This window comes from Phodopus roborovskii, unplaced genomic scaffold (assembly GCF_943737965.1).
Source record: "Phodopus roborovskii unplaced genomic scaffold, PHOROB, whole genome shotgun sequence".
Classification (NCBI taxonomy): domain Eukaryota; kingdom Metazoa; phylum Chordata; class Mammalia; order Rodentia; family Cricetidae; genus Phodopus; species Phodopus roborovskii.
The window spans coordinates 11,941,485-11,967,372 of NW_026126480.1; the positions used below are offsets into that span (position 1 = coordinate 11,941,485).

At 44.9% G+C, this 25,888-nt stretch overlaps 1 protein-coding gene across 1 annotated transcript; it reads left to right on the top strand.

Annotated features, from left to right (window-relative positions):
• Positions 1–23,425: 23,425 nt before the first annotated feature.
• Positions 23,426–25,133, top strand: Lipt2 (lipoyl(octanoyl) transferase 2). Its single transcript, XM_051192349.1, has 2 exons — positions 23,426–23,897; positions 24,320–25,133. The coding sequence occupies exons 1-2, from the start codon at positions 23,432–23,434 to the stop codon at positions 24,544–24,546; spliced, it is 693 nt and encodes a 230-aa protein (XP_051048306.1). The 5' UTR covers positions 23,426–23,431; the 3' UTR covers positions 24,547–25,133.
• The last annotated feature ends 755 nt before the right edge of the window (positions 25,134–25,888 follow it).

Here is a 25,888-nt window from a genome sequence, read left to right on the forward strand (position 1 = left end):
CCCTACTTGGCTGTGAATGGCATGGGACAGGCCCTTGGCAAATATTTATTGACAGATAACTGAATGGATGGAAGGATGAAATTGAATTAGATATTGTTCTACTCTATAATCCCTTTTGTTGAACTATAGAATATTGTTTGTGGAAGGCGTTTCCTTCTCTTCCATCACTGAAATTCTTTTATGGTCTGTTATCAGAGTAACCATTATTGATAAGCTAACCGGGGAAATCCAGCTTACTTCAAAGCCTGGTGATCAGAAAGGCAGAGAGATGGGTGGCTGAAAACGACAGTTAGGACCAAGTCCACGACCTAACCTGGCTTGAGTGGCACCAGGCACAGTGCTGCCAGACACTCCAGAGGATGGCTTCAGAAGGCCCTCTCACACACAGCCTTTGCACACTGCAACCTTAAGAAGTTCAGCATGGTGGCTGGAGGGGGCTAGAGGTTAACAGCATGCACTGCTCTTTCAGAGGACCTGGGTTTGTTTCACAGAGCCCATATCAGGTGCCTCACAACCACCTACAATTTCAGCTCCAAGAGAAACAGAGCCCTCTTCTGGCCTCCATGGAAATTTGCACTCACATGCACATTCCCACACATAGACACACATAGAAATGTGTAATTAAAACTCTTTAATAAAAAAAGTATACCATATACTTTGAGCTAATTGAAAATGTCTTACCTTTCCATAGTTTCTTCTAAGACTGAAGTAAAAGAAACAAAATCAAATGAAAGTCCTCCCTATACTAACCCGCTTCCCCTTCCGCTGTGCCGCAGCCCCTCCCCACCTCCCTCGGGGTCTCCTAGCACCTGCTGTGTTTTGTCTTCTTTGTCGCCAATCTTTTTTCTTTCAGGCTGTCCTCCAGCTTCATCTCTGTGCCCATCCACCCCACCCTGACCTGGTTCATCTTAAACACCAGTTTCAGAGTGATCCTGTGGCTGCCTGCTTGCGTCTCCGTGGTTCCTAGTAGCTCTCTGGATACAGTCTCAATTTCTTAGCAGAGCAGAGAAGGTTCTGGATTCTCTACATCTTGCCCCTTCTCTATCTCCCCAATGTCAGACTGCCATAGTCTTCATTTATGTCTCCACAGAGCATATTATTATAGACTGTCCTAATCACCTCTCAGGAGATATTCTCTTCCTCCCTCCCTCCCTCCCTTCTTTTCTTCCTGTCTTTCTTTTCATTAATTGAAGTGTCCACATCTTTGTCCCTAGGTTGGCTGAGTCCCTGTGTCTGGGCCTACTATGCTGTGGCTAGGCAACAAGTAAGCCACCAGATGTGGTGTGGTTAGTGAAATAGGAGGCCAGTGAGGAGTGTTCCCAGCCTGCAGTGCTGAGTTTCTGACTGCCTACCACTGCCCATTGTTCTCAGAGCTGATCCATCCCCAGACCTTGTGGTCAGCCTTTGCCAACAATTTCTGCCTCTTAGGACCCTGCTGAGCCAAAGAAAGGGACCATCCATATTCTGGGCACTTTGATGAGGCATTTCTACCTCTGGGAAGCTAGCCTCCCACCTGGCAGTCCACAGGAGCCACATTGCCCACAGATCATCTGTCTTAGGGGCAGGCACCAGGTGGCTCTTCCCCTTTAGCCCTGAGCAAAGGTCACCTCAGCCTCCCCACGCTCAGTCCAGCTCTCTGTAGTCCTACCTCCACATTCACAGCCACAGCTCTCATGCCAAGCTCTCATGTCAAGCAGACATGAAGACACTTCAGGATACTCACAGCTTTATTCTAACTGGGAGGGGGAAATCACATACCACAAAGCCCATGTAGTATGAGTTGGATGGGTCCCATAAAATTTATACAGTTGTGGAAACATCGTCAAAATCCAATTTAGAAGAATTCTGTCACACACATGCCCATTCTCTTGTGGCCTTGTTTCCTGCTTATACAGTCAATCCCTGCTCCCAATCCCCAGATCCAAGCAACCACTCATCTCTTTTCTGTCTTAGAATTGGGGTGTGTGTGACAGAATTCTTCTAAAATTGGACTGTCTGTTCACAGTTGCTTAGTTCCGTTGCACTGAGTACATCTGCTCACCCCTGGTGACCAGGCAGCAGAGAGAGGAAGGGGCTGGAGATACAATATACCCTTTAAAAGCACTCTCCCAGCAACCCACCTTCTACAATAATACCTCATCCCTAAAGGTTCCACTACCCCCCAATAGCCCATTAAGGCATGAATTCATGCATGCATTAATTCAGTCATGAGGTTAGAACCTTCACAATCCAATCACATCCAAAGTCCCACATCTGAACATTGTTGCATTGGTGATACCAAGTCTTCAACCCATGAGCCTTGGCACACACTTAACATCCAAACCATATCGTCAGGATTTCATTCATTTGTATTGCCAAGTAATAGTCCATTGTATGAGTGTAATGTATTTTGCTTACTTACTCTACATATGATGAACTTTTGGGTTGTTTCCAGTTTTGATGCTAAAAATTTTACATACTAGTTTTGGTGGGACCTTGTTTTCTGTTCTGTTGGATGGATCTCGAGAGCCAGTTCTAATTTCTTACCCCACCTCTAAGCCCCTGTGTCTTAGCCTGTGCTCCATCCACACAAACTGATGTTAAATCCTTTAACATTTAGCTGGTTAGTTGATTTACTGTATTCATTTATGTAGTGCAGTGCTGGAGACCAAGTCAAGTGCCCCGTATGAGAGGATTCTACCACTGAGACACACTCCCAATTCTATACTTTGAGTTATTTACCATGAATCTTTGCATTGCTGGGTCTTATTCAGAGACACACCCTCATCCAAACTCCCTTTCTTGGTGCCTTCTCTGCCCCCCTCTTCCCTCCACCAATAATTTAAGGTTTTCCTGTGTTTCCATAACCATTTGAGATTCTTTCTAGCACACTACAGTGTCAGTTTCTTTCTTTGACCAGATAAGCTCCTTATGAAAAGGTATGCTATCTATTTTGGATTGTCACTGGACCTGTGTGAACTGGTACTCAGTAAACATTTGCTTTAAAATATATTCATCCATGTAGATTGATACATAACTCAGTCATTTGATAAGTGATCCCCGAATGCCTGACCTTGCTAGTTGCCTGCAGAGGCTACATACAAACACACAATAACGAGTTCATATAAGGGGGAGTTAAAAGTCTTTGGGGACTTTTAGTTAATTGAGAAAACAATTTCTATTAAGAAAAAACTGATTAGAGAACAAGGCAATAAAGAATGAAGTTGCTGAGGCTCAAGAGGATGGCTCAGGGGTTAAAGATACTTGTTGCTCTTCCAGAGGACTGGGGTTTGCTTCTAAGCACCTACCAGGTGGCTGCTAACCTGTAGCTCTAGTTCCAAGGGATCTGATGCCCTCTTCTGGCCTCTGGGAGAACGACGTGGATGATACATAGGCATATGTTGCAGGCAAATATCCATACACAGAAAGTAAAAGAAACAAAATTTTTAAAGTTTTTAAAATGGATAAACCCAAGGCTTTTTCACATACCAAGTAAGCACTCTACCAACTGAGCTACATCCCTAGGCCTACCCATACCTTTTGAAAGTGCTCTTACACTTCCTGGTTTGGCTTAGTGTTTTTTTTTTTTTTTTTTTTTTTATTTGTTTGTTTTTTATGACTAGAAAAACCTTGACTATGGAGAGTTGATTTCTCTTGTTACATTTATAGTCCTGGAACCACCATGTCAACAAACTTACACTAGACTAGTGGAGGATGGGCGGCTACATGGAGGACAATCAAGGTGTCCCAGCAACTGCCAATCACCAAGTATGTGAGTGAGGGCATGCTAGATCACCCAGCTTTATTCAACTCACCTCCTGATCACAGATGCACATGGGAGCTCAGCACAGATCGCCCCAGCTGGCCAAGACCGCAGCTGGGGGCTACATCGTCTACAGTCCTATGTGATTGTGGATTGCAGAAAGAGCAATTGTTCTTTAAGCCATTAAATTTCAGTAAGTCATTTAGCAACAAAGGCTGGGACATATGTAGGAGACAAAACCTTGTCACAAAGCAAGCTGGGTATGAATTACAGTTCTGTCACCTTCTAGGAAAGAGGACCTCAGCAACCTGCTCCACCATTCTCGGAGCTTCAGTTCCCCTGGGGGGACAATGAGGTGATGGTGGTGGATGATGTCGAGTGTTAGCTTCTATGGATAAAAGGAGCCATGATTATCGAGATCTGTCATTCAGATGGCTAATTACAAATGAGAAAACTAAATTCTGAGGTGTTTGGCGACTTTCCCCAAGGTTCACAGCCATAAAGTAATGTGTTGGGAACCCATACTCAGGCCTTTTGACCCTCACCATTATAGGAGTCCTGATATCAAGTAGGGGGTAGGGGTGGGGGGTAGGTAAAAACAATTAAATCTCCACTTAGTGACAGATTGCCTTCTGTCATGATTTCCCAGGAAGCCAAAGCAGGCTGGAGTTGGTTTTCAATTTAAATTTATTGTTGTTATTGATGTTATTTTGAGTTTGGTTTCTTTAATCTTTGTGTCTTAGGCTGGAGTGAATGATTGATCAAACTAAGTTGAGGATGACCTTGAACTTCAGATCCTCCGGCTTTGCCCTCTCCAGTGCTAGGATTACTAAACTGCATCACCGGCTTTTCTTTTGTTTTTGTGTGGCTCATATTTTTTAAATTTCTGGGAAAATGTACTTGTTTGATTGTGACTAGATCATAGGTCTAGGCATATGCGCCTATGTTTATGTATAATAGCTATGATGGAGTTTGGGGAAACTAAATATCTGGCTTTTTCCACTTCTACTAAAAGAGACAAGATCTGCCGTCTTCCAGTCATCATATGGCAGAGAATTGTTTATGTAGAAAAGGGGTTTAGAATAACAACCAAGCAATAACCACATCTGTTAAACCCTGCCTCTACATCCATAAAACTCCAGTTTAAATGTAAATATTTAACCTGTCATTTAGACAGCTGTGTTTGTCTAAGTCACTGTAAGAATTTATTGAGAACCTATAAACTCCAAGCCCACTGCGAAACCCCATGGAATCAGAAACAAAGCCCCACTCCCTTCCCCTCTACAGATACTCCCTCACACACAGAGGACAGCTGAGGAGTCTAAGTCGCACTGAGAATCCAGGCAAAAGTAAGACGGAAGAGCACAGAAGGGCTTCCAGTCGCTTTGCCTGGGGGGGGGGTGACCCAGATTAGAAAGGGTTTTTTTTTTTTTTTTTTTTTTTTCAGAAATGGTATGGAAGAGAGTCTTTAAAAGCAGGGCTGATCCTTTGCTGGAGATAAAAGAGTCAAGTATTGGTGAAAACTATGTGGGTAAAGCTGGCAGGAAGTTCTTAGAAGTAACTCCTTCCTTGAGCCTTCTGCCAGAGGATCAGCTGCTTACAATGTCAATCACAGTGGGGAGGTAGGAATGTTGCAAGTCCAGAGCTTTAATTACAGTGTATCTTCATTCCCAGAGTCATTCCCTGCTCCACCTCCGTGTGTGGCCTCGGGTCCTTGTTGTAACAGATGAAACCTTTTGGAAGATATTAACTACACCCAAAGCTTAAGATAGGGTCTGAGGCTTATAGCAGTGGTTCCTTTCCTTGCTGCAATCCACCTTCCTGATGTTTCCACTGATGTGTTCAAAATGTCTGGATTGATAAAATGGCTCAAAGGTTAAAAGCACTGGCTGTTCTTCCAGAGGTCCTGAGTTCAATTCCAGCAACCACATGGTGGCTTACCACATGGTGGTGAGATATGGTGGTACTCTCTTCTGGTGTGCAGGCAGAACACTATAGTAAATGAATAAACCTTTTAGAAAACCAACCAACCAACCAACAACAACAAAACTTTCTTAGGTTTTTTACTACAAAAGTTTCATAAACTGTTACTATTTTGGAACAAGGTATTTGGGGAACTTAAATCTGTTTTCCTGAACCACTGTCATTCATAATCGGCTCATTTTAAAACAAATAATCAGCCTGGTGTTGATGGCACATGTTTTTAGTCCCAGCACTCAGGAGGCAGAAGCAGGCAGATTTTGAGGCCATCCTGGTCTACAGAGCTAGTTCCAGGACAGCTTCCAAAACCACAGAGAAACCCTGTCTCGAAGAACCAAAAAAAAAAAAAAAAAAAAAAAAAACCAAAAAAAAAATTTATCCCCTTTGGAGGAAATACTGTAAGAGCCTCAAAACAGACACAGCTATGCTAAGTGGACTCAGAATGGAACTAGGGGGCAGGTCATGTTGCATAATTAGTGTGAGGGTGGCTGGCAGCAGACTCTAGGGCCTTGCATCACCACTGCCATAAGTGCATTTGGTAGTGTATATCAGAGCAGGCACTGTCATGTGGGCACTGGGCCAGTCATATATGGTGAATTCAGGAGCTGATTCCATGGCTCCTGGAAATGCTGAGCTCACTGACAGCCTTTTCTTCTTATCTTCTACTAGCCAGTTTCCGTTTCTGTTGCTTGCAGTGAGGAATCGAGCTTGATAGTGATGGGAGGTCAGTACTAACAGTCTGGATGGAGAAAGGTAAAGGCTGAGAATTCAGGACTGCAGAGATGGCTCAGTAACGTGCCTGCTAAGCAAGCATGTGGACCTGGGTTTACATGCAGGATCCGTGTAAAAGCCAGGTGGGAAACTCTGGCCCTACAAATGTGTGCCTGCACCTGGATGCACACATGCTCTTACCCCCCCACACACATGTACACCACACACACACAAATGAAAAAGTAATAAAAGTAAGAATGTGTTATGACACGGCAGTCCTTAAGCTCAGGAGCCAAAGGACTTACATTTGTATCTTAACTCCTTGACTGTGCCTTTGTCAACTGGAGTCAACAAAATACCACAGACTGGGTAGCTTCATTGGCAAATATTTATTCCCCATAATTCTGGAGGATGAGCAGCCTGAGGCGAGGATGCTGCTGGGTTTGGTGTTTGCTGAGGGCTAGCCCCCCAGTTTGTAGACAGTTGCTCTTAAAGGGTTTCTTCTCTTGGAGGAGACAGGGAGCTCTGATGGCTTCAGGGTTTGATTTCATCATGAGGATGCCGCCCTCACGATGTCAACCGAACTGAATTACCTCACCAAGTCTTCTCTTCCAAACGCCATCTTGTTGGGAGTTAAAGCACCCTTCTATATGCATTGGAGGATACCCAAGTGACATTAGCTGAGTAACAGTAATAAGTCGATCCCTGCCAGGTGTCTCACCTATAAATGTGGGTATCCAGATGGGGATTCCCCTGTAGGGCTGCTGTACAGAGTACATGAGATCATAGGCCTGAAAATACTTTGTACACTCGCGGTAGTTAGAATGAGATTGGCCCCCATAGGCTCACATATGTGCATGCTTGGTTCCCACTTGGTGGACTATTGGGAAGGAGTAGGAGGTGTGGCTTTGCTTGAGTAGATGTGTCACTGGGGATGACTTTGATGTTTCAAAACATTTGCTACATTGCCAGTGTTCCTTATCTGCCTGCTGCTTGTGGATCTAGATTCTCTCTCTCTCCTGCCTGTGAATCATGATGTAAAGCTCTCAGCGATCTCTCCAGCACCACACCTTCCTGCTTGCCACCATGCTCCCAGCTGTGATGATCAAGAACTAACCCTCTGAAACTGAAAGCAAACCCCCAGGTAAATGTTGCCTTGGCCATGATGTCTCCTCACAGCAATAGAACAGCCACACACAGCCACCATATATGTACTCTGTCTTAACAGTGCCCAATGAGAAGTAAGGCACATGCTCCTTCAACATCTGCAGCTAAAAGATAACAATCTGTGGTAATTGTGTTGTCTTAGGCTATTATCTTCCTAATAGCCTAAGATAATTGCTTTGTCAACATTATCTTCCTAATAGCCTAAGGTGACAGCCATGGTCTGCTCCCTCCCAAACCCCTGATAAAATGTGGCCCCCAAGGCAATTTGGAGGTGGTGGGACCTTGAGAAGTGATTGGAGCATTAAGAGAGATTACACGTGTTTTGAGAGATTAGATTATTTTCAAAGGGTGTATTGTTATAAAAGTAACTTTGACTTCCTCAGCCTGCTGTCTCTTCTACTTGTCCTTTCTGTTTTCCACCATATAAGTCCTTTCTGTTTTCCACCAGCACAAGACCCTCATCAGAAGCAGAACAGACAGCAGTCAGACAACCTCCTCTCCTTTGTAAATTGCCCTGTCTTGGGTATTTTAGAACAATAGAAGACAGATGTAGACCACCACCAATGTTCCTGACTCTATCTGTGCAACCCTGAGTTTCACACATTGGCAATCTCCTCAGATGTGGGCAAAGGTCTCTCAAGCTTATCTTACGAAAGAAAAAGCTGACACTTAGGGAAATCTTACAACATGCCCCAAATCACATTTAATGACTGTCAAAAACTGAGCCTAAATCAATCACGATTAAACAAACAAAAAACTGTCATGGTGGAGAGTGAAGAGAGGTTGGAGTGTGAGGAACCCCTGTTCTCTCAGCTCGGTCTGGGGAGTTATTCTGGGAGACCACCCAGAGGAAATCTCAGCACCCCAGCCCTGTCAAGGGCAAGTCCCTGGAAACAGCCATGTTTCTGTGGGGGCATTTTAAGCCTCTCCTGCTTGATCCTGTTTATATTTCCCTTTGTATTTTGTTTTCTTTAAGTGTAAAGAAACAATTTTCCTTTCTAGTTCTAATGCCTGATCCCCAAAGCAGGTGGCGTTGAGTCTTGAGCAATGGAATTGCAATAATGACTTAGATGGAGGTAGGTGAGGGAACCGTGCCCAGCCTGCACCAGAAGTGAGTACTGCTCAGATGCTAATGAGTGAATCCTGAGCCCAAAGATAACAGCTAGGAGAAAGAGAAAAACTGGTTAGCTTCAGGAGTGATGCACCTGGCTCCCCCACGTAACATGCCCTGTGCCCCTGGCTCTCCTGCTATGTTCAGAAACTGGAGTCTGGAGGATAGCCTGGAGGAGCCAGCTCTCTTCCTCCCTCTCTGAGTTTCAGTTTTCTCTTCTGCCAAATGAAGGAGTCACATGATTAGGTCACATGCTTCCCTAGCAGTCCTCGAAAGGCTGACACCCCAGGACTCTATAAGGATACCCATAATTCAACTACTGCTGCAGGCAGGCCCAGGGCTGGATGGTGTGTGTAAGTGGCTGTGAAGGTGAGACAGTGTGAGTGCAGGATCTGAGTGCGAACCATGCATGTAGACCATTCACAAAAAGGGTCTCCCTAGGCTCTTTTGAAATTCCAGCTGTAGTGCAGGCCACCTCAGACCCTCCCTGACTCCACAGCTGCTTTCTCCCCTACATCTCTCCTGGGTGAAAGAAAAGGCGATGACGTGGGCAAGGTGGCACTGAGCACAGGATTGACCATAGCCCTGGGATCCTGACTCCGGTCTGTTCTAGGTATGTGACCACAGCTCAGCACAGCTGTGGGCTCAGCATGAGAAGAGAGTGTGCAACACCTAACGGAACTCAATCAACAGATGCTCTCAGTCAGCACCGCCATTGTAGGGCCTGGAGCAAAACAAGAAAGTAGGTTCTCTTTTTGAAAAGAAAAAGTTGAATTACATTTATGTATTCATTTTTGAGTGTGTGTGTGTGTGTGTGTGTGTGTGTGTGTGCGCACGCGCTTACATGAGGGCTGGAGAGATGGCTCAGTGATTAACACTGTATACTACTTTCCCAGGAACCAAGTTCAGTTCCTAGCACCCACATCTGATGGGAGATGTCATTCTGTATATGTTTCTCATACTGGTTAATGAATAAAGCACTGTTGGCCAATAGGAAAGGAAGATAGGAGGGACTAGGAGACAAGGAGGAAAGAGGAAGTAGTAAAGGGAGCCAAGATGGAGAGTCTGGAGAGAGCAGTACCCGGCAGCCGGCTCCGGGTAAGAAGACCATGTGGAAATACATAGATTAACACAAATGGATTAATACTTAAGACAGAGCTAGCCGATAAGAAAGTAGTAACTGGCCAACAGTATAATATCAAATACAGAGTCTCTGTGTGTTATTTGGGGCTGGCTCGGCGGCGGCGGGACAAGACCAGGCGGCAAGCGGAAAAACCCATACTCCTTACATACATCAGGCCATCAGGCCAATTCACAACCTCCTGTAATTCCAGCTTCATAGGATTCAAGTTCCTCCTTTGGGCCCCACTGGCATCTGTACTCATGTGTATATACCACTCACAGATATACACCCATAAACGTAAATATAAAATATAATCTTGAAAAATAAAAGAAAATGTTATCTTCCTCCCTTCGGGCACCCTGAAACCCATGAGCTTCCTTTATTCACAGTCTGGGCCCCAAGTGTACCTAGTCAATTTTGCTGTTCTAATAAATAAATAAATGAGCGAGTAAATGAATAAATGGTTTAGCTGTGGTGCTGAGGGTGTTCTCTTAGCATGATCAAGTCCCTGGGTTTGATCCTCTAGCTCCACGCAGAGTAAGTTTAATTGTGAAAGTGCTTTTCAGCTACTTTGTAGACTGGAGAGAACATTCCCTTGCACAGAAATCCTAGTGGGAAGGTGTGTGTGTGTGTGAGAGAGAGAGAGAGAGAGAGAGAGAGAGAGACAGAGACAGAGACAGAGACAGAGAGACAGAGAGAGCCTGTCGTCTGTGGTGCCTGGGATTTAACCAGTGCCTTGTGTACATGCAGGAAACTCTCTGCCACCAACTCACATCCTAGGCCTTGTGTTTGTGGATTTTGCTTGTTTGTTGCTTCATTTTGTTTGGTTTTATTTTCTCTTCAGCATATTGCTTGTATTTTGTTGACTCAAGCAAGTTAACTAGGCTATTGGGAGATGGGTGATGGATAGAAGGGGGTGCTGTGGGTAAGGGTACCCAAGGAATTCAATAAACAAAACCCAGAGGTTTGGAAATCTCTTCCATTCCCAGCCCCTCCAGATGAAGGTCAGAGCAGTTGAGTCGCTTGCTTCCTTATCAATTAATATTTTCCCACTCCATTCATTCATCTTCCCTCCCTTCCAGATGCCAAGGGTTAAGTGAGAATAAGGACACCACACATCCTTTCTCAGAGACTCAGTCATCTTTCCACTTACCCCCTTTGCGTCACCTGAGTCCTTCTGGATCCCCAGGAAAGGAACTGAGGGTGAGGGCCTGGGGCCTAATGGCAAGGAAGGAACTTCCGAGGAAGGTCACTGTCATTGGGTAGAAGGGATGGATGCTCCAGGCCAGGCTGTGTCTGAGTACTTGGAGCTGGGAAGCCAGCCAGAGTTTCATCTTTTGTTTTTTCCTCCTAGAGTTTCCTGTCTCAGAGGTGGTTAGAGAGGGGTCATGGGACTTCCTGGCCTCTACAAATAAACCTTTCCGTTGTCGTTGGTAAGACCATACTTCCAGGCCAGACAGGCCAGGTTGGTGGGCAGTAACAGACAGCAATGCAGCTTTCAGAGGAGAAGTCCCCCAGGTCCCATCAAAGGTTCCTGCAAGAGGAGGCCAACCACTGCTGCCTCAGAAGTTTCAGAGATTATCAGTTTATGAGTCCCAGTGCCTACAATAATAGCCCCTGGCACATAACAGGAGCTCAATAAGCTTCTAAATAAGTGGGTGGCAACTTCACTGAGCCAGGGGAGATTGGCCCAGACTGAAAACGTTTCTGAAAGATACACAATGAATTAGTGTTAGAACCCAGACCAGAGCTGCATTTATTGTTGTTTTCAATGGTATAACAAAATGCCTGACAAGATCAAGTTGAGGGCAGAAGAAAGGGTTTATTTTGACTCACAGTCAGAGGTGATAGTCCCTCTTGGCAGGGAAGACACGGCAGCAGCATGAAGCATCTGCTCCACAGTCAGAGCAGAGAGAGATGAATAACAGCATTCAGCTTGCCATTTGTTCCCTTTTTATTCTATCTAGGACTCCAGCCTATGGAATGGTGCCACCCACAGGCGTGCCCAGAGGCTTGTCTCATAGGTGAGTCTAGATGCTGTTGTGTTAAGGATCGAACCTTAACTATCACAGGAGCTCATAGTTCCTAAATCCTGCACGAGTGTTCTTCATACTGGATGAAGATCCATGCAGAAGACGAGAAGCCTTCTCCTTCTCTAAGCTAATAGAGTTAGGAAACATCCATGAAACCCCCAGAGAGCTTGGCACTGAGGACACTGCCTAGGAATCATAAGCTACAAGGTAGTGAATTGAGCATGTGCTTGGGGAATTTAAGGATGAGACACTGGATGGAATTTCTAGGACAAGGGGTGAGCTAGTTGTGCCAAGAGCAAGCTCTTCTCATGGGGCTGAGGCGATAATGGGTGTTTTCTAGGGACTAGTGTGGATCTGGATGAAGAGAATTGACCCACAGTTTTCAAAGTGACCATCCATAAGGGGCTTAGTCCTACAGCAACTTGATATAACATGCTTTGTCGATACCCATGGGAGGCCTGTCCCTTTCTGAACAGAAACAGAGGAGGAGTGGATTGGTAGGGGGTGGTGGACATGAAGAGGGGAAGTAGGAGAGAGGAGGAACGGGAAACTGGTTGGGATGTAAAAAATAAATAATTTTTACAAAGTGACCCTCCACCAAGTGTGTTGCACATAAATGTAATCCCAAGTCAATAAGAGAAAAAGCATACACACAATTTTTTTGTGACAGCTGAGCAGTAGTTCTCATTTTTTCCAGTACTGCATGCGACCCTTTAATACAGTTTCTCCTGTTGTGATGACTGCTCCAACATAAAACTATTTTGTTGTAATTTTGCTACCATTATGAATCATAAGGTAAATATCTGATACACAGGACATCTGATATGTGACCCCAGTGAAAGTGTTGTTTAACCCCCCAAAGGGTCACAACCCACATGTTGAGAGCCACTGTTTCAGAGTCTTCCTTCAGGAATGATGCCTACCCACCCCATAGTTAAATCTGTATGTTTCTGATGCTGGTGAAGAAGCATGCATTCACACTCATAGAGACGTGTTAGTGTGTGAAAGAATCATTCACGGTAGTATGCTGGGGTGATATAGCAAGACTCATTTGTTCAGACTCTCCTCTGCGGCCATTTGTCCTCTCTTCCCTTACATGCTGCAGGGGTCTCAAGGCCTGCCTTAGAGTGGGCTCAGAGACTCCCCCAGCCTTAGAGAGAGGTCAGAAGCTCTTTCCTCGCTTTCACGGCCTGATTCTGAGGAGATGGCTGGGAAGAATGTGAGGGAGATGATCCTGTTGCTGCCATCTTCTCAAACGCAAGGTGCCGTGTTTAGGAGCAGTATGCTCTGGACCCCACTATTGCTGTGTGAAGGAGTGAACAACATCTTCACTGTGGGTGTAGACATAGTGTCACACTATAATTGTCTAGAAAGTACTCCAGAACAATCGATTAAGTTTTAAAATGTAAACCCCATTGGACCAGGCATATCTCCTTTAAGACTACATATTACTAGAACAAAAGTATCATTACCTAAAAGTAAGGATATTTATGAGAACATTGTTTATGGTGACAAATGACCTGGGTTTCTAATAGCAGGGACACATTTGAATAAACTTTTATGAATCTGTTTTATACCGTGGACTATGACATAGCTATTCAAAAGGCAAATTAAATCTTCAGTGTGTCTTAAACAAACTAACTATGTGGAATCTAGGAGCCTCAGCCATGTAGTCCCAAACACACAGAGGCTTATATTAATCATAAACTGTTTGGTGGATGGCCCAGGCTTCATATTGGCTAGCTCTCTCTTAATTATTAACCTATTTCTATTAATATATGTATCTCCATGTGGTCTTGGCTTACTAGTTATGCCCAGACCCCTCTTGCTTCTTCTGAAGCTACCTGGTCTCTCTCTCTCTTACCTTCCTGCATTCCTCTTCTCAGAATTCTCCTAGTCTGGAAGCCCTGCCTGGCTACATACTGCCTGTCCATTGGACAAAACAACCAATAAGAGAAGCATATATTAACAGCATACAGAAGGACATCCCCCATTACATAACTATAATCCTGTGATAGGTGAAAGCAAATTGCCTGGTAATGTGATCTGCAGACCAGATTTCTTAACTCAGCAATGAAAAAGAAAACCCTTTCCAGGCTTATAGTTCTGTATTAGCAAAAGTGTGGCAAGTCACAAAACAGTGCTTACACTGTTTAGCTGGAGATAAAATGGGAACAGTCGTGGGGCAGGTGAAGGGACTGAAAGAAAGGAAAATGGCTACATGTTTAACGTGCTGACTTTGTGTTGGACCTTTTAAAAGAGTATATTACACTTTTGAGTTTTTTAAAGTTGTACTTTTGTTTATGTGTATGTGATTGTGTGAGTGTATGTCACATGTGTGCAGGCACCCAAGGAGGCCAGGAGAGGGCGTCTAATCTTTTGCAACTAAAATTATAGGCTGTTGTGAATCACCTGACACGGGAGCTGGGAACCAATCTCCGGTCTTCTTAGAAAACAGTAAGTGCATATAAGTGCCTATACTTCTAATTTAAAAGTATGCTTAAGAAGTAAAAGTGGGTTGTGGGGGGGGCGGGGTTTGGAGAGACGGCTCAGAGATTAAGAGTGCTAGATGCTCTTCCAGAGGACCTGAGTTCAATTCCCAGCAACCACATGGTGGCTCACAATCATCTATAATGAGATCTGGTGCCCTCTTTCAGCCTACAGGCATACATGGAGGCAGAACATTGTATACATAATAAATGAGTAAATAAAAAAGTAAATAAATAAATATTAAATATGCAAAAGGAGAAGGAAGAAGAAAGTGAAAAGGAATAGAGTTAGAAAAAATTAACTTTAGCCAGGCGTTGGTGGCGCACGCCTTTGATCCCAACATTCAAGAGGCAGAGGCAGACGGATCTCTTTGAGTTCGCGGCCAGCCTGGTCTATAGAGCTAGTTCCAAGACAGGATCCAAAAACAAAAACAAAACAAACAAAACCCTCATCTTTTATTATTTTTAAATTTTATTTTGTTATGTGTCTGTGTGTGATGGCTCACACTTGAAATCCCAGTAATTGAGATGTTGAGGCAGAAGGATCACTGCCTCAACAAACAACACCCAAAAGAGAAAGAAATCCCAGTGGCTGAGAGTAATTCAAAGCTGACATACAAGAGGCAGGAGAACATGGCTCATAGTAAGAAGAATTGAATGGAAATTGATCCAAAATGGATACAGATATGAGAATGAACAGAGACATACATTAAAAACTATTACAACTGCATACCGTGTCCCCAAAGGTAAAACAGAAACATGGAAAGTACAAAAGAGACAAAAACAAAAACAAAAAACAAAAACAAAAACAAAAAAAACCCAGACAAATAAAAACTCTAAAACATTACCAATGAGCAAGACAAAGTGCTATAGGACGTAAGCTAATAAAGGCAATAAAATCGAATAATAAGACATTTAACTATAAAAAAAAAATCTGGCTAGGGTATTGTCCTAGGCAAAAAATATATCACTCATGTTGTAAGTTTTCATTTTCACTATCCACATCCCCATTTCTTGCTATAATTTGTGACTATGTACTACAGCAAATGTAAACTCAGCAGCACCTACTGCCAGAATTCATTCTTGCCACAAGACTCATGCTGTTGCTATGGCTACAGCTTCAAAAGTGTAAAATATTAGCCAAGCAGTGGTGGTATATGCCTTTAATCCCAGCACTTGGAAGGCAGAGGCAGTGGAGTTCTGAGTTGGAGGCCAGCCTGGTCTACAAAGTGAATTCCAGGATAGCCAGGGCTACTCAAAGAAACCCTGTCGTGAAACACCAAAGAAACAATAAATAAATAAAAGTGTAAAATACTAAATGTTGATAAGACTTCTTCAAGCATTCATTTTGTAGAGTCTGTGGTCCAGAGAGTAGAAGTGACAAGAACTAGATAGAGTCCAAGTCCCTTAGCTTTATTCAACTCCATTTAATGTAACAAAAGCCTAAGGGAGGCCCTGGGGACCCAGCCAAGGAGAAGGTGTGGGTGACTTCTCTGGGTGGGAACTCCTAGCCAGGGAACACTTGATTGTTCCTTAGATAGCTGACAAGTGTTCTCATTCCTGGTGGGTGTGTCCTGGTTAAAATGACAGGAGTGTTGCAAAGCTGATAAATTTCTGTCATCCAGGAAGCCATGCTTATTCTTACTAGTGATATCCTCACTGGAGCTAAGCTGTCTGCCTGCTCTCATTGCACCCAGTCTACATTCTTTGTGACCTATAGCAAGGCAAGTGGCGAATAAACTCACTGACCTTATATAACTTAAACGAACATTTTCAGTGCCATTCGTCAAAAGGCATAATTTTAAAAAGATATTATTTTTGCGGGACAGTGGTGGCACACACTTTTAGTCCCAGCACTTGGGAGGCAGAGTCAGGCAGATCTCTGTGAGTTCAAGACCAGTCTGGTCTACAAGACCTATTTCCAGGACAGGCTTCAAAGCTACACAGGGAAACCCTTCTCAAAAAACAAACAAACAAATATTATTTTTAAATAGATATATAATAGATATGGCTTTGTGCACATGCATGCAGTGCCCGTGGAAGCCAGAAGATGGGGCCAGATATCCTGCAGCTGAAGTAGCAGGCAGTTATGAGCTGCTCAACATGGGTGCTGGAAACTGAACTTGGATCCTTGGCTAGAATAGTACATGCTCTTAAACACTCAGCCGTCACTCAAGCCCAAGAAGGCATTGTTTTATTGAAAACAAAAATTCTGAATACAGACTGCTTTGACCTGAGGATTTCCAAGTTTATGTACCCACAGTCCTGTGTAAAGCAGAAAGCTCCCACCATGCTTCCCTGGCCAGATTCCTGAAAAAACTTCACACTAACCACACGACAGTTGTTTGACTTTCACTTGGCATAGAAGCAGCATACCACTCATGCCCACCTCCTGATGCTGTTCCAGTTGGGCACCAAAATTATCTGTTACCTGGCACCCAAATGTTCCCAAACATGAAGGTATTATCAAAGCGCCAGGATAGGTAAGCATTTTCCCAGTGGCCTGTTAGCTTTCAGTTGGCATCATTATCAAAATGGAATAGAACATTAAAACATTTTTGGGGATAAGTTCAGACCCCCACAGGAGTTTCTATAAACCAGTCTTTGAGAAACTCTGGTCTAATCATTTCCCAAGCCGTGGAAATGCTGGAAAGCTACCAAGCAGGGCCCTGGTACTGTGGGATTTGAGTGGCAGTCACACTGAAGTGAATGCATATGCTGTCCTGCTGTTTCCTCTATTATCTGCTGACAAACTTCCCTTTACCCTTTGAGTAGATCTTTCTAGAAACCATTTGGCTCCCACAAGTTGAGCAGGTTTTCACCTCCTTTGTACCCCTGTCTACATGACCCACTCAGCTCCCAGTTCTTAAGCATGATTGTTTCACTTCCTGATTGGCCCCACATCTCCTCTGTACCCTATACTGCAAGCTCCAGGAAAGCAGGGTCTGAGTTTGTTCATTTCCAGGCCCTCACTTCCCTATACAGGGGTAGGCTCAGGAAGGAATGGGAGTGAATGAATGAAGAAGGGAATGAATGAGTGAGTGAGTGAGCTGTCCCTTTAGAATATTCAGCTCTGCCATCCAGTTTAGCATTTTCTTTCCTCTCTCCAACTCCCATCTCCTAGTCTGCTCTGCATGAGTAATAAAAGCTCCCCTTTAGGGCATGAAAGCACCCCACTTTGCTCTTGCACAAGCAGAGATGAAAACAAGGAAAATCACTTGCCTCAGGGTGCCCAGGTCAGATATAATTGCATCAACCCAGAAGCTGTGTGATAGCTGCTCCTGTTTCTTCCAGGGCATTGTCTGTCTGTTACTTTTCATTCAGATGTTTTTGGTCAGTGCTGCCACAGGGAAGAGCAATGTTCCCCATGACCTCACCTCCCTATGGCACTGTTTTGAGAACAAACTGGATTCTCACGGTTCTCCCAATGGTGGCAGGGTGCCCACATCAGGCAAGGTATTTTTCATACTGAAAAGAAACAAAGATAGCGTCAGCCCTCATTTGTAATTTCCCCAGAGCAGCTGGGATCTAAAAATCTCTTTGTTTCCATTCTCAGCTAATAATGCTGCCTTTTGTCCTTGGTAAAGTACAGCAGAAAGGTGCTGGGGAGAAAAGAAAAACAAAAAACTTTACTTATTTACGTATATATTTATTTCTAGACACATTTATTTTTGCAACACGGGCTAAAAGGGACATCCTGAAACCCCCACTCAGCTTACCTCCTTAATATAGACACCTCATTTCTCTCCCATGGCCAAAAACCCTAGTGTCATCCCTGACCCCGGACATCCTCCTTCCTTCCAGACAGGGAGGCAGCTGGCCTCCTCATGCCTGGCCTTCCTAGTGGGCCATCCTGGCTTAGACTTCACAACCACCAGGCCTTCCTTCAACATTTAATCACTTCTGCTCCCAACACCCTGCCAGCTCTCTCCCACTCTGCTTCTTAGTCATGGCCCTGGAACCCAGTGGGGAAAAAATCTAGAAGGAGAGAAGAGAATACAGCCCCATAGTTGAGTGTTAGTTATGGAAGTACACCATAACAAGCTATGGAACACATGGTAATATACATACATTGAAATAAAGTAGTTTTGTTTTACCATGTAATAACTATCACTTTGTCTTAGTTAGGGTTTCTGTTGCTATGATAAAACAAACACCATGACCAAAAATGACAAATGACTTGGGGAAGAAAGACTGAATAGTTTTAAGGAAGACGATGGCATGGCTTTGTGTAAATGTTGACCTGCAAGTAAACACCAATATTTTTTTTTCTTTTGAGACAGGGTTTGTCTGTATAGCTTTGGAGTCATTAAGAGAGAGCTAGCCAGTAAGAAACCTGAGCTATCAGCCAAACAGATTCTAATTAATATAGCTTCTGTGTGTTCATTTGGGGCTAATAAGCTGCAGGATCGGGCAGGAAAGGAACTACACGAGAAACTTCAGTATCCCCAATGGTTATATAAGGAGAATGATAGTATCAATCACAGATAGATAAATAATTTACCTAAAAGTAAAAAAGGGTGCCATCCTGTAAACTTACCACGTAAATCAGGGCCATTGGAGAACATAACATATTAAAACTATATCAGGAAAACTCCACCCAAGAACATATCAAACACACCAAACAGAGGAAAGGATGCAACACTTTTACCTAGACTCCCCCCAAAAGGAAGGTATCTAACACTGTGATGCCAACATGTCCTCTAATCACCTGGTGTGTGCATCAAAAAACCACAGGCAGAGAACTCCCAACAGTCCTGGGAACTTCAGCTTGAGTGGGTTTCCACTGATGGTTAGTTCTGTTCTGGTCATTAATCTCTCTTGACCTGGCCCTACACTATGATGGATAAATAAGAATCTGGGAAAACGAATAGGCTGATGGATGTTTATTCAGGATGAAATCACTTACACCAGAAACAGACAACTGCCAGCAGGTTTCCATCTGAAGGATGCCTCTGGATGTTCTCTGTCTCCAACCAGGAAGGTAGAGAGCCAGCTGGGGGCTGGGACCCCAGACCTAGTCCCCCCAGGTCATGCCTGCACCTGTCCCCACATCCCAGTGGGCATGGTCAGTGTAACAGGTGTGGGCAGAGTGGATATCTCACTACATACACTACACGTCACCTCTACGACCTCCACAGTCCTACACCTGGGCTCAGCTGACCCTGTGGTTTGACTTGACTCAGCTAACAGTGTTCCAGTGACCAGTGTTTTCAGCTGGGTTCATTAATATCTTCTCTAACTACCCTCAGTGACTCGTGTTGTACCTGACTTATTTGGAACCTCTTGAACTCCACTATGGCTATCTGAATCCTTTGTAGCCATTCAGGAACATACATGCACACATACTTACACATATATTTACTGTAATATGTAATGTGTGATCTAAGAGCTAAGATTAGTGAAGATTGAAATGAAAGAACTTGTTTGACTTGGCCAGCTATCAAGGGAAATTGCTAATCTGAACAGCAGCCAACAAAACCAGTGTGCTTGTGAATTTGTTACTTGATAAATTCTGACATGAAATATATAAATGTGTCTGTCCATCTACAGTTTTGATGTAGCATGCTTATGGCAGATATTAAATGCATTGATGATTTTAAAGCTTTTAGAGTGTCCAACACAAAACAAATACTACTTAAGTGCTAGGTATTACTGTGCTCTAGGGCCACAGGACTGGCAAGGGGGCAGGTAGTGATTACTCCAACTCAGGATAACCCTAGGTGGCTTAGAGAGTCAACAAAGGTTCACAAAAATGTTGAGGGGAAAAATCAGGGTAGGCATGATGGAGGAGGCAGACTCTGAGCTGAGCCTAAGTGGGTGTAGATCGGATTTAGCATGCTATTGTGTAAACACTTTTTAGAGACAATAACCTTAAATCCTGAAAATTTGGACTCAGTTAGGGGCTTGGAAGCTGCCATGACCCCAGTGAAAGGTCTCAGGTCAATGACATGCACAGCAAATTATTTAACCAATTGTTTGACCATTCTGCAAATATTACTTAGGCCCTATAGATACTAGACTTTAGGGTAGACGAGGACCCAAGAATCAAACTCTGCATGACCTACCCCAAAGGAGCACAAATACATAGTGACAGTTGTAGTTGGACTTTCTTGTTAGACTTTCTCTTGGGGACCACCAGACTTATTATTAATTATGAAAGTTTGGCCTTAGCTTTCCCAACTTGTTCCCAACTAGCTCTTATAACTCAAATTTACCTGTTTTTATTAACCTACATTCTGCTATGTGGCTTTTTCCTCCCCCCATTCTCTGACTCCTCCCATGTCTCACTGGTATTTCTTGTGTGCCTAGATTCATCTCCATTTCCTCTCTCTCCCTGGAAGTCCTGTCTGTCCTGATTAGCTTTTGGCCATTTAGCTCTTTATTAAGCCAATCAGAAGGCACCTTAAGCAGAGACAATCTACAATGTATCAAAAGGTTATCTCACAGAGACAGAGGATGAACCCAGATCCTGGCCTTTCTGCTTATTCTACTTCATGCCAGGACATGTATTCATCAGGACTACTGGATTCATCTTTTACAGGAACCAAATCACTGCAGTTACTTTCTGAATCCTATAGGTGTGCCGGAATAGGACCTTATGTAATCCCATTTCCCAATTTCTCTTCTTCTCCAAGCCTGGGGCTATCTAAATGTCATGTTTATTTTTAAACCACATCCCTACCATTGATTACTCATAATAACCTTTGCCATCTTCTCTGAAACCTAGTCTTTTATATGCTTGCCCTTGCCAGTCAGTCCACCTTGGTGTTGAGCCTCATTCTGGTTGTTATTCTTATTCTGTTCTTCCTTTTTCTGCTCCCTGCCATGTCTACACCCAGTGTCACTGGAGCTATTTAGAGCACTTGAGAGTCAGAAGCAGACATATCTCTATGAATTTGAGGCTAGCCTGATCTACAAGAATGAGTTCTAGGACAGCCAGAGCAAACAGTGAGACCCTGTCTTAAAAAAATAAATTGTAAATAAAATAACAAAAACCTCAAAACCACCATCAACAACAACAGAGTCAAAGCCTGGGACCTGACAGTTCTAATAAGCTAGGTTTGGCCATCCCTGCTCTAGGCCAGTCCTGGGCAGGGTGTGGTCCCACCCATCATTGACCAATCATTATTTGGACTATAATTTCTCCTGCAAGGTGGTCGGACAAAAGTCAGACTGTGTGAAATCTCTTGCAGACAGATAAACTCCCCCATCAGCCTTTTCCTTTTCCTAGCATGAGACTCCTTGAGAAAGCCTATTTCTTGGGGTTGACTATTTCAGTATTCTGATAGCTGCAGGGAAGGTGCAAGTGTCTCTTTAGTATATTTTCATTCCTGCCAGGGTAGTTACACCAGAACTATTCCCCAACTACATGAGGATTCACGTTTATGCTTGAGAAACTACACCCCTAGCCCCACACATTGCATACTGACTCCAACCACATTGTGTAGGAGGCTGCTTCTTTTTCAAGAAAGGCAACCAGACAGTCTCTCTGTCTCTGTCTCTCTCTCCTCCCTACTCACAGAGCTCTTGTAGTCAGCCATCAGGCCCAGCATCTGGAGGCAGCAAGCTTTTCAATAGCCCAGAAAACTTGTCAACAGCAGCCACCTCACCCATGTCAGGGCATCTTAGCTCAAGTTCACAGCATCGGCTGTGCTCTGGGCCCTTCCTTGGTGTTATCAGGCGAGTTTAGCTTCCTTCTTTTGGATTGTTGGTCTTCTTAATAAGATAATTTAAAGACAAATTGAGTAGAATTATATTAGAAGTTGGGAGAAAATCAGATAAGCGGGCTGAAAATCTCCTTAGCTCCTTTTGCGGTGGAGGTGGGTACTTACCCCACAGAGGTGGGAGGCTGCCTAGAAAGTGAGAAACCCAGAGTACCAGAGGAGGAGGCTTAGGCTTCAGGGCAGCATCTAAAATGAAATATAGAAAAGGGGGGAAACTATGCTTAGTGGCTAGTGCAGAACTGAGCTCTTATGTCCCAGGTCAAAGGATTGCACAAGAGACACACGGCATGGTTAGAAACAGAGACTGATTATTAAGGCAAGAAAAACACTCCCAAAGAATGGGAGTGGGCGAGAGAGCCAAGTACAAAGCCTAGGGGAGTGAGTGCCTCTCCAAATTGTGGTTCTGGGGGCTTTTCTAGCACACGCAGTTGTATGAAACTCAGGTGGGGAAGGGATTCTGGGTCAACTGGCTTCTTTCACCAACTAATCTCGATGCTTGGGCCTCCAGTCCCTGTCCTTCCCTCAGCTTCTGGGAATGTGTTGCTGATGACTCACACCTGAGTTCCCCTCAGAGCTCAGCCCTCCATAACGGAAGCAACCTCTACAAAGGTAATAATGCCTTCCCAGGGGTAGCCTGTTTCTTCAATTCATTAGTGCAGGGCGTGCATCTCTGCCCGTTTGCTTTAATCTGGAATAGTTCTAATGGGTCAGAGCATTCCTGAAGAATAGCTAAGGAAGGACTCTAATGCGACTATTTCTCTGCTAGAGGAAGCAGCCTCTACCTGCTTCCATTAGGTTAAGCTCTGGCTGTCTGGAACTCACGCTGTAGGGCAAGCTGGCCTCGAATCCCCGAACTCAGAGATCTGCCTGTCTCTGTCTCCCGAGTGCTAAGATTAAAAGCTCGTGCCACCACCACCCAACTCATTTTACAGACCTTAAAATACCTCCTTCATCCTACACCAACCCACAATAAACCTCCTTGCACACTAGTCTTCTTTCCAGTTTTTGAAGAACTCAGCGTATTATTGCGATCTGGTTTGGGGGGAGGGGGTTACCCCACACTATAAAACTTTAATACTAGCTTGTCAGCTGTGACCACCTAAGCTCCCAGGGCTGGATCTTCGTGTTTCACACGCTATGTACTGCAGGTTCAAGCGCCTAGAACTAGGCCTGCAGAACACAGCACAAGCCAAAGACTGGCTATTGGAACGAATGGGAGGCTAAGGCGGATCACACTGGTAGGCGGGAACTGGAATCCACTCAGAAGCTGTAGCTAATGGGCGCGGCCCTGAGTCTCCGCCCTGAGACCCGACAGGAGGCGGGGCCCAAGCACATCGCGGCCCCCGCAATGCAGCTGCCCGCGGTCCGATTAGTGTGGCTCGGTCGGGCTCCTTACTCCGAGCTGCTGGCACTGCAGGAGCAATGGCTACGACGGCTACAGGCTAACCCTCGCCCGGAGGCCCCTTCGGGGACCGAGGCGGGCGCGCTCTTGCTCTGTGAGCCAGCGGGGCCCGTGTACACGGGCGGACTACGCGGCGGCCTGACGCCGGAGGAGACTACGCGGCTAAGGGCCTTGGGCGCAGAGGTGCGTGCCACCGGCCGTGGCGGCCTGGCCACTTTCCACGGCCCGGGCCAACTGCTTTGCCACCCTGTGCTTGACCTGCGGCACTTAGGCCTGCGCCTGCGCACCCACGTGGCGGCGCTGGAGGCGTGCGCCATGCGCCTGTGCGAGCTCCGGGGCCTGCCGGGAGCCCGCGCGCGGCCGCCACCCTACACCGGTGTCTGGCTGGGCGAGCGCAAAATCTGCGCGATCGGTGAGCGCGCCGGGGCAGAACCGGGGCGGAGCCGGGGTAGGGCCAATCCGGGGAACTCTGGGCTCCTCCGAATGCTCCTGACCTGCCTCACGGATATTTTAATAATTCAAGGCAGAAGAGTCCTTTAGTTCAGCACACATGGAGAAACACCAGGCATGAATTGCCAAGTTACTTCCTGTGACTCAAAACGGACGGACACAATGCCAAATGTCAAACTTCCAAATCAATGGAATTCCTGTATTAAAGGAATCTCGAAAATAAGGGCGGCTGATGTATAACCACAGCTCCCACCCCATAGAATTAGCCCCTTGGCCCAGTCTGTTCCATCCAGGCTCCAGGGGATCCAGTCCAGGCCCACTTTTCCCGAGGCTCCACGGGGTGGGGAGTGTAGCTATTCTAAGATATTTTGGCTTGTCTTGCAGGAGTCCGCTGTGGAAGGCACATCACATCCCACGGCCTGGCTCTGAACTGTTCTACAGACCTCACTTGGTTTGAGCACATTGTGCCCTGTGGACTGGTTGGGATGGGAGTCACTTCCCTGAGTGAGGCACTCCAGAGACTCGTCACTGTGGATGAAGTAATACCATCTTTCCTTGTGGCCTTCCAGGAGACTTTCAAGTGCACGTTAATCTCTGAGGACCCCAGCTGATGGGCACTCACTCATCTTAGCTCAGGGGTCTTGGCTGGGAGATAGCTCCTAGTTTGACTGGAGACTCAGAACCCGATTCTAGAAGGGCTCTGTGATTTACTGACCATGACCAAGGACAGACCCTGAGCCCTGAACTGTTGTTTCCTGTATCTCCCCTCCTATCTCAGGTGTCACCATGAAAACACTATGAAAAGTCACATGCTACATAAAGCACCCCCGTGGCTGTTAACACATATTCCTCCGCTTGGAGACACTCCAGTGTTATAAAGTGTTATTTCTTAATTAATCGTTCCTTTCTCCGTGCTGTATATAACAGCATTTTTTTGGTCTGCAGGTCTTTTGAGTTCTGTGGGAATCAAATCTCTATGACCCAGGTGAAAAGGATGTGATGATTATTCTCAAAAGACCTGGGTCTGTCTTCAATAAAGGTGAAAGACTCTTCAAAAAAATAAAATGAGATTTTTGCCTTTCTGGGTTGAATCTCTCAAGTTTGATAATTTACCTGGTTTTGCTTGGGGTCAACAGAGATGGGCTTGAAGCTATGGAAAAGACAAGGGCTAATTCTTCCTTGTGTACAAATGCTATAAAAAGATTTTCCTACCTGGGATCTCTGGGTCTGTAAGAATGTCACCTCTTGCTAGGTATGAAAACAAAATTTTGCATTAAAAGTGACAGTTATTATCATTGGAAGGTGTAACTGGTGCTGGAGGTTAGTTTCCAAGATGGGTTTCCATCGTGCTTGCTTGGTTGCTTCTAATGGTTGACGAGAGACCTCAGTTCCTTACCAAGTGGGCTCTATTGCAGGCCAGCAGGCAAGTAATGGGTAGGAGTCAAGTTAGGAGCTCCCGTGGCTTTGGTGGCCTAGCTGTGGAAGTCACACAGGCATTTCTGTACTCTCACAAATGGGCCTTCTTTGGAGTGGAAGGGACATTCCCTTAGCTTCAAAAGATGAAGCTCTTTAGGAGCCATCTTGGAGACCAGTTCTCATAACTGGTGAAAAGTAGATTGATAGATCCTTGATTGAGCCCGTGGTACAGCACTTGGCACTATGGAAGTTATTTCTTCTATTTCCTCTCTCTAGGCTTCAGTGCTGTTGTTCACTAGAAATGCAGTAAGAGCTGCATTAAAAAGGCTTTTGTTTGTTTTTTTCTTTGAGGCAGGGTTTCTCTGTATAGCCCTGGCTGTCCTGGAACTCACTCTACTATAGACCAGGCTGGCCTCAAACTCACAGAGATCAGCCTGTTTCTACCTTCCGAGTGCTGGAATTAAAGGTGTGCACCACTACCGCCTGACTTAAAGAGGCTTTTTTTTTTTTAAGTGATTAGTTTTAATACATTTGCCT